This window comes from Pleurodeles waltl, chromosome 2_2 (genome assembly GCF_031143425.1).
Source record: "Pleurodeles waltl isolate 20211129_DDA chromosome 2_2, aPleWal1.hap1.20221129, whole genome shotgun sequence".
Classification (NCBI taxonomy): domain Eukaryota; kingdom Metazoa; phylum Chordata; class Amphibia; order Caudata; family Salamandridae; genus Pleurodeles; species Pleurodeles waltl.
The window spans coordinates 804,932,240-804,942,074 of record NC_090439.1 but is presented as its reverse complement, the minus strand read 5'-3'; the positions used below and the strand labels follow the sequence as shown (position 1 = coordinate 804,942,074).

The 9,835-nt window shown below is 42.3% G+C and overlaps 1 protein-coding gene across 2 annotated transcripts in view; it reads right to left on the bottom strand.

The window, feature by feature from the left end:
* Positions 1-8,568: 8,568 nt before the first annotated feature.
* The window catches only part of LOC138282639 (carbonic anhydrase 2-like), a 116,641-nt gene continuing 115,374 nt past the window's right edge, over positions 8,569-9,835 (bottom strand). For both annotated transcript variants that reach the window (XM_069220433.1, XM_069220432.1), the window contains exon 8: positions 8,569-9,358. In XM_069220433.1, the coding sequence (XP_069076534.1) occupies positions 9,239-9,358 (120 nt within the window). In that variant the 3' untranslated portion in view covers positions 8,569-9,238. The remainder of the gene's footprint in view (positions 9,359-9,835) is intronic.

Here is a 9,835-nt window from a genome sequence, read left to right as displayed (position 1 = left end):
GCGGTGCTAGAAGCACCATCTTCCCAGCTTTCAGGAACAGGCAGACTTTAATCAGAAAACCACATTTTTCAACACAATTTTGGCATTTTACTGGGAAATACCCCAGTTTTACTATTTTTTGTGCTTGTAGTCTCCTTCCAGTTAGTGACAGAAATGGGTATGAAACCAATACTGGATCCTGGAGAGCTAAACATTTCTAAAAAGTAGACAAAATTCCAAATTCAGCAAGGGGTTATTTGTGTAGATCCTACAAGGTTTTCCTTACAGAAAATAACAGCTGAAATAAAAAATAAAAAATTGAGCTGAAAAAAACAGCAGTTTTTTCCACGTTTTACTCTGTAACTTTTTCCTGTGATGTCAGATTTGTGAAAGCAATATACTGTTACATCTGCTGGACTCTTCTGGTTGTGGAGATACATAGGGCTTTTAGATTCATCAAGAACCCTAGGTACCCAGAGCCAATAAATGAGCTGCACCTTGCAATGGGTTTTCATTCTATACTGGGTATACAGCAATTCATTTGCTTAAATATAAAGAGTGAAAAATAGTTACAAAGAAAACCTTTGTATTTCCAAAATGGTCACAAGATAAGGTATTGAGAAGCAGTGGTGATTTGCACATCTCTGAATTCTGGGGTCCCCATTCTAGCATGTGAATTAAAGGGCATTTCTCAAATAGTTATCTCTTTTACACACTGTCTTACATTTGAAAGGAAAAAACGCAGAGAAAGACAAGGGGCACTAACACTTGTTCTGCTGTTTTGTGTTCCCCCAAGTCTCCTGATACAAATGGTACCTCACTTGCGTGGGTAGGCCTAATGCTCACGACAGGAAACGCAACATGGACACATCACATTTTTACATTGAAATCTGACATGTTTTTTGCAAAGTGCCTAGCTGTAAATTTTTGCCTCTAGTTCAGCCGGCACCTTGCGAAACCTACCAAACCTGTGCATTTTTCACAAATAGACACCTAGGAAAATCCAGGATGGGGTGACTTGTGGGGCTCTCACCAGGTTCTGTTACCCAGAACCCTTTGCAAACCTCAAAAGTTGGCCAACAAAACACTTTTTCCTCACTTGTGTGAGTAGGCCTAGCGCCCATGACAGGAAATGCCTCAAAACACAACGTGGGCATATCACATTTTCCCAAAGAAAACAGAGCAGTTTTTTGGAAAGTGTCTAGTTGTGGATTTTGGCCTCTAGCTCAGCCGTTACCTAAGGAAACCTACCAAACTTGTGCATTTATTAAAACTAGACACCTAGGAGAATCCCTGATGGGGTGCCTTGTGGGGCTCTCACCATGTTCTGTTACCCAGAAGTCTTTACAAACCTCAAAATGTGGCTCAAAAACACTTTTTTCTCACATTTTGGTGACAGAAAGTTCTGGAATCTGAGAGGAGCCACAAATTTCCTTCCGCCCAGCATTCCCCCAAGTCTCCTGATAAAAATGGTACCTCACTTGTGTGGGTAGGCCTAGTGCCCATGACCGGAAATGCCCCAAAACACAAAGTGGACACATCACATTTTCACAAAGAAAACAGAGTTGTTTTTTGGAAAGTGCCTAGCTGTAGATTTTAGCCTCAAGCTCAGCCGGCACCTAAGGAAACCTACCAAACCTGTGTATTTTTTAAAACTATACACCTGGGGAAATCCAAGATGAGGTGACTTGTGGTGCTCTCACCAGGTTCTGTTACCTAGAATCCTTTGCAAACCTCAAAATTTGGCCAAAAAAAACACATTTCCTCACATTTCGGTGACAGAAGTTTCTGGAATCTTAGAGGAGCCACAAATGTCCTTCCGCCCAGCGTTCCCCCAAGTCTCCCGATAACAATTGTACCTCACTTGTGTGGGTAGGACTAGTGCCCGCGAAAGGAAATGCCCCAAAACACTATCTGGACACATCAAAATTATCAAATACAAAACTACCTGTTTTTGCGGGGGCCACCTGCGTTTTTGGTCCTGGGCTCAGCAGCCATGCAGGGAAACCTACCAAACCCAGACATTTCTGAAAACTAGATACCCAAGGGAGTCCAGGGAGGTGGATCCCCCATTGGATCCCCAGTGTTTTCTTACCCAGAATCCTCAGCAAACCTCAAATTTAGCTAAACAAATCACATTTTGCCCACATTTCTGTGTGGGATCACCACACCCGGACAAATTTCCTACCACCCAACATTTCCCTCAGTGTCCCGGTAAAAATGATACCTCACTTGTGTAGGTGGGCCAAGTGCCTTGGACAGGGAAGAGCCGAAACGTGTTGAAATTGAGGGGGAACCAAAGCGGGTCCAAAAGGGCAATTTGAAAAAACACTTTTCAGGCTGGCAAGTGGGGCAGAGTTTTTATTGGTATAGATGAGACAATCCTGGGTGGTAGGAATTTTGTGGATTTCTGCACATTCCTTAAGGTTCCATCACAAAAATGTGGAAAAGATGTGTGATTTCCAGCAAAGTTGGAGGTTTGCAGGGCATTGTAGGTAAGAAAATGGTTCGGGTGGATTTGAAGCACACCACCCTGGACTCACCCAGATGTTTAGTTTTCAGATGTGTCTAGGTCTTGTGGATTTTTCTACATGGCAGTGTCCCAAAGTCCAAAAAGTGCAGCCCTCACCGTTCCAAGTGGGACGATTTTGAGAGTTAGCCAAGCTCTCATGGCCCAAATGTAAAACCAAAATCCAAATAATCAAATGTCCTCTTGCTTGCCGTGGAATAAGATGTTTTAGTGTGCGGAGGGGAAAGGTGAAAGACTGTTACCCCCGTCAGTTGGGATGGGGGCATAAATATGCCCATACTGGTTGGTAGCCACCACCACCAATTTTTTTTTTTTTATTCCCTGGCATCTATTACACTTTCTGCCCCCTTCCCCCGGGGTATGGATCGAGGGTAAATGCACCATCTGCCCACTTGTGTGCAGAACAACTTTGGCCCCATTTATTTAGGGTGGTGGTATGGCCATACCCCACCCTCTTATTTTAAGAAAAAAAAATCTTACCTGGTCTCTGGTGGGCTTTCTGCCCCGCTTGGGGGCAGATGAGCCTTCCAAAAAGAGGCCAATCTGCCCCCCAGGTGGCAGATGTGGCGAACAGTAATGTGCCCCCGTGGGGAGCAACCCTTGCCCAAGGGGCTGCCCCCCAAACAAAACACACACATACACACACACCAATCCCTAGTGCCTAAGTGGTTTCTGTCCCCAGCTGGGGCACATCAGCAGAAATGGCCTAAAAACTATTTGCCGGTCGCTCCCCTCATCAATATAAATAAATAAAAAAAAGCCCTGGTGCCTAATGGCTTCTATCCCCTGGGGTCAGATCAGCCTAATTAATATTAGTTGATCTGCCCTCGGGGGGGCAGAAAAGGCCTAATAAATAAATTGCCCCCCTGGGAGCGACCCTTGCCTAAGCGGTCGCTCCCCTTATCAATATATGTATATATTTAAAAAAAACATCCCTGGTGCCTAATGGCTTCTGGTCCCCCTGGGGGCAGATCGGCCTGATTAATATAGGGTGATCTTCCCCCGGGGGCAGAAATGGCCTTATAATAAATTGGCCCGATTAGGGAGCAACCCTTGCCCAAGGGGCCACTCCCCTTCTTTGTTTACCTATGGTAAACAAACATCCCTGGTGTCTAGTGGGCGTTGCTGCAGCACAATCGATATGCGATCACGCTGCAGGAATGCTCAGAGAGACATGAAAAGGGAAGGAAAAGCCTCCCCAGCCCCCGGTACCAAGGAGAAACTAATCTGTTGGCTTTAAGCGTGACGGGACTTGACCTCTGATGTCATCAGACGTCACTGAGTGGGGGCCTGGGGGGCGAGGGTGGAAGGGGATGTGATTCCCCTTCCAGCCCTGGGATGGTGGGGTGGATGCCCTTGTGGGAAGTGCTACCACTTCCCCCAAGGGTTAGTCCCAGGATGTAATGGTTACGTCTGTGGCACCTTAGCACCACACCATCGGAGGTAACCATTACGTCCATGGCGACCAAGGGGTTAAATGTGAAAACAGTGCTTAGAAGTCCATAGCAGTAAAAAAAGTTAATCGATGTTGTGAGGGACTGGTGCAACTCCAAAATCTAGGCTGACAACGATGGAGGGTAGGCCGGCTACAAAACTCACCCAGGGACTGCTGAACTGTACCTTTGTTGGAGCAATGTGTTGATTGTGAGGACACGATGTGCTGATATCTCTGCAGGACTTGGGAGGATGCATCACTTTTTGAAGTTTGTAGCTGCAAAGCTGACTTCTGGGACCCGGTACTGGAGGGGGGGGACCTCAGGCAAGGGTAGGACTGGACTCACAGATGGCAGAGCTGCTTAGGCCCACTTCCAAGGGTTCAGGACTGGGGAGGACCACTTGGCAGGGTAGACACACAGATGGCAGAGTCCAGGTGCTGTAGCAGGTGAGTTGCAGGCAGTCCTTGATGTCCATGAGACTGCAGAAGAACTGGGGGTGAGCCCACAAGCCTTTAGAGACTCTTGGATGCAAGGATGTAGAGAACAGGTCCAGTCCTTCTCACTGCAGGACTGAAGCAGCAGGCAGAAGGCCAACACAGCAGAGCAAACAGCAAAGTGACAGTCCCTCCTACAGCACCGCACACAGCAACAATAGGGCAACACAGCAATGCAGTTGTAGACTGCCAGACCCTCTTGGCAGCACAGCAGTCATTCTTCCTGGCAGAGTGTCCTTGCTTCTAGTAGAGATCTGATTTGGTGGGATTTGGGATCTAGTATTTATACTTTGGTGCCTGGTTCTAGAAGGTGGGAGAAACATCCAGGTATTCTTTTGAAGGTTACAAACTCCCTGTCCTCCAAGGCTCCTGACACTTTACAGGGGATCATGCAGCCCTTTCTGTGAGGAGAGGCACAACCCTATTCAAGAGTAGAGTAAGTGGGGCAGTGGTGAGTTCTCCCCCCATTAAGCCAGGTAATGGCCCATCAGCCGGGTGATGGGCCATCAGGATGCAAACGTCACACCCAATCTCCCTTTGTGGGTAACTGTCTAGAGGGAATGCACAAAGCCTAGCTGTCAACATCCCAAGATGTGTATTTAGACAGGCAGAGACACAGAATGGTTAAAGTAAGAAAATGCCAACTTTTTAAGGGTGCCATTTTCAGACTTGAAATTTAAAATCTGACTTCACCATAAATTGTGATTTGAAACTGTGAGTCCAGGGGCACCAAATTCCATATGTCTATCTTTTTTCATTTGGAAGTTACACTTACAAGATGTTTTAAGGCAACCCTAATGCTATCCTATCGGAGAGATGGCCTTGTAATACTGAAAAAAATAATTTCAGAGTTTATCAATATCTGGACATGTTAAACTTAAAGGGACGTGTCAAACTTTTCGAATACACTGCACACTGCCCTTGGGGCTAACTAGGGCCTACCTTAGGGGTGTTTTACATGTAATAAAAAAGGTTTGGCCTGGCAAGTGGGTACACTTGCTAGGCCAAAACTGAAGTTTAAACTGCACACACAGGCACTGCAGTGGCAGGCCTCAGACATGTTTGAACGACTTCTGTAGTGAGTGGCACAACCAGTGCTGTAGGCCCACAAGTAGCATTTACTTTACAGGCCCATGGCTCATATAGTGCACTTTACTAGGGACTTACAAGATTTAAATATGCCAAACAGGTGTAAACCAATTATACCATGTTTAGAGGAGAAACCCCATGCACTTTAACACTGTTTAACAGTAGTAAAGTGCTTAGAGTCCTAAAACCAACAAAAACAGGGTTAGAAAAAGAGGAGGAGGAAGGCAAAGAGTTTGGGGATGACATTGCTGAGAGGGCCATTTCCAGCAGTCAGTTAGAAGGTGTTGGGCTAAACTTTTTCAGGAAGCTTTCACTAACATCTTGACCAAATGCGGACCCAGTTTCTCAACGGGCATGAACGTTAAAAACATCAAAAGATGGGGTACAATAGCCGCTAGTTCACTATTACCATTAAACACTTATTTCACCTATCATAGGATATTGTGTTCCATAATGGTAACTTTTGTACTTTTCAGGTTTTAATATCATCTGGCTGTAACCTTTATTTGGAATGGTACATAATTAAAAACCTCAGAATTTTCAGGTTTGAAATACCATCTAACTTATTTCTACTATTTTTCTTTTTAAAATGAATGATTTCAGGCAAGAAGATAACGTTATTTCTATATGAATTTGGCTTATCTAAAAAGTTATCTAAAAAATAGTAGACCCTTAAGCCTAACCCTAATATTAGTATCAAAAAGTTCCTTAAGCTTGACCATTAATGTTTAGGGACAAAATTACTGAGGCTTGGAATTGCTCTGTCACTGCCCCGCTTATAACACCGTTACATTCTGGGAAAAGTTCAACTTTTTCAATGGTCTACATTTAATGAAATAGATGTAGCCAATTTCTGTATCAAGACTGCAATTTGGACCCCATCTACTTACATTATTTCTAGCTGATATGCCCAAATCGTTTTTATGTGTTACTCAATTACATCTGAAGTATTAAATAGCAACTTAATATATTACGCTAAGCAGCTGACTTAATCCTATTGATTGTACTCCTATGGAGATTCAGCAGCAGATTACAGACCTTTCCACATATTGTAATAATAGTTTCCTAGAGACAAATACCTCAAAAACACGAGCAGCTATTTATGGAAAGAACAACATCTTTCTTTAGGTGTACGATGATGAATTCTAAGACTGCCTTGTAAGCCAGTATAAATATCTAGGTGTATTGTTTAAAGTAAATATAAGTTGGAATGCTCATTTGGAATCACATAAGGATAATGCAATTGATGGCATTTATGTTTTTCAATTTTTAAACTTTGCTTGTGGAGGACACTCTCTTAAACCCATTATTCAAGCAGAAAAACTTGCACTTATGTTGCACATTACCTTGTATTTTAGACCGTCCACCAAATATTAAAATATTCAAGGGAATGTGCTGGGAAAAAGCCATAGCTATTGCCATGTCAGATGAAATTGAAGACATGTGATTGGAAATAGGGCTATACAGCATGAAGTCGCTGGTGAAAATTTGGAGCTATTTTTTTTTTATTTAATAATAAACAAGCAATGAAATTCTACATCAGTTAAATTGCTTCCAGCTGTGGTGAATGCTGAAACTTACTGAGTACTGATGAAGAAGAATTTCCAAAGCAAGTATGAATTCGGGCTCATTCCCTGTAGAAACTGTTATTGGAAAAAGTCAAAGTAAAAGCAGGTTTGGAGTTTAGATTTTTGTGATGATTGCTATTTGGCGACGAAATTGCCTTTGCAGAGTCTGTGGGGCTCATTACGAGTTTGGCGGTCTGACAGTTGGGCCACCAAACCTGAGGCGGTGAGGCTGCCATCACACCGGTGGCCTCACTCCCCAACGTATTACGATGTTTCCACCAGGCTGACCGGTGGAAACATTGTAATATGACATTTAAGCTGGTCAGCCTGGCAGAAATAGTGCAGAGGCCAATGCTGTCGCACAAAAGCAGCTTCGGAATGTCCACTGTCTGCACAGCAGGCAGTGCGCATCCCAAGGGTGCTGGCAGGAGGGCCCCTGCACTGACCATCCCCATGGGCATGGGCAGTTCAGGGGCCCCCAGCACAGGCTTTCCGACAGGCTTTCCATGGCTGTGAAACAGCCAAGGAAAGGCTTGTGGAAAGTGGACTTGTGATCAGCACGGCAGTGCTGCCATGGACACAATCGTGGTTGACCACGACTCTAACCGCCACCACTCCGTTGGGATCTGTGAACCTGGCGGTGGCGGTGGTCCCGTGGCAGTCGAACCGCCAGGGTTGTAATCTGGCAGACGGACCGCAGGAGGGCAGCGGTCCGACTGCCAGCGTGAGTTTGACGGTCTTAAGACACCCAAACTTGTAATGAGGCCCTTAGACAAAGTAGTAATCAATTGATAGTAGGTAGTTCTGCATAGTGTGATCTGACAACTATTACTAATGGTTAAAATAGGGCTATTATCTAAGAATTCTAATTTTGTATGTCAATATTAAGAGGTGTGTAATTGCCTCAGCAAAATCCCAAATTAGTTGCGCTATACGCTGATTATTGCCGCAATATTTGTTAAAAAGCATGAAGTATTATTATCTACTGTTCAAGTGATTCGATGTTATATTATATGGGAGGTCCCATGATGCACTTCGAAATAAAAATTGATATTGTATCTATAATCTTTGTCTGCTTTTTAAAAAACATCATGCATTTGGTCTTACTCTTCATGTATTTTAATTTGTATTGCTAACATGTATTTCAGTTAATGATTAGTTTTTCCTCTGTAAATTGTTTGTGGTGTACCGTTTAAACGTGCATTTGTTTGTTTAAGAAACTGTTTTACAGTAACTGAAAAAGAGATAGATTGCTCTGAGACTGGACATTTTTCGGTATTCTGGGAGTTGTATGAGAATCGTGCAATGTTGTAAGTAAGTGGAAAAGCAATTTTTAAATATCAGATAGCTAACTTTGAATTGAAATGGATACTTGAAACATTTGTGTAGTTAATTGCTTATGTGGTGTTGCCAAGTTCAGATACCATTCTTTCCAATAACCGATCTTAAAAACAACAGTTGCAAACAAGAGATTTATTTATTGCTATTTTATTAGACATGTATGTAAAACATATTTAAAATACAATCTTAAATTAATCTGAGGTTCATTAAACGTAGTTTAAATTAGTTCTCCTATTACAGATACTTTATAGTACCAGCAAAAATTTACAGACAACACGTATATTAAGACTTTAAAATGTGCAAAGTTTACGATTTTCCATTTTAATTTAATTTTGCTACTTAAAAATAAACATTAAAATAGGTATACTATAAATATATTATTTTAATCAATCATACAGAATGCGTCCTAAATTGATAGAATGTAATCATGTGGATACGCTTCACATTTACAGGTCATGAAGTTGCTTGCATTAAGAAAAAACGCGTTAGGGTTCTCTCAATTATAAAAGGGTAAGCACTAACTGCAACTTGTGATTTAAAATGACATTGTGAGGCAATTTAAACAACACTTCACACTTAGTGATAGAGGAGCTGATTATCATGCACTGAAAGAAGAGGAGTTGTTTACTATTTTTCATTGCATAATTTTAATCAGAGAAAATGAGAAGGAACATTCAGGGATCCACTGAATGAGCAACAAACATGGGTGTGTCGCGAGCAGAGGGAAACCTTTTGCCTTGTGCTTAATGGCAGGCCTACATCACTCAAAATCAGCAAATCCAATGAAGATCCCTGTTGCTCTTAATGGAAAGAGGCTCTAACTTGTCTGCTTTTAAGAGGCTGTGGTGGTCGGTAATTGTTGACCATGTGACAAGGAGTTTCATTCTCATCGTTGAAGTAGAGACTTCGCAGCTTCGCTATCTAAAAAAGTAAAAATACACCAGTGTCAGTTTGAAAAACAAAGGTTTACTTTGTTGCAAAACATCAGTCAACCAATATTGTTACCGAAAAGGGAAAAATAAAAAAAACTATGTTATAGGAATGATTCAGCATTTTGCATTGTCATCTACTAGGAATGTAACCTGTGAACTGAATCCCAACAGTTCTTTCACATTCTACTATCCCTAGTCCAGACAATCTACTTTACACCAATAATCCTGACCTCATGCCAAAAGAATGACCTGGAAATTGTTAATTTCCTCCAATTCTGTTTTCTTTTGCAATATGCATAATCTCTATCCCCATGAGTAAAGATATTATCCAGTTATTGCTCTCTGATCCATATTAATGATTTTCTATCTACTTCATCTGGTCCAAGAGAATGAAGTACAGTCATTACATATATTTTTTATCAAAACTTATACTTTGATCAGATCAGTTGCTGTCTTGAAAGTTTTT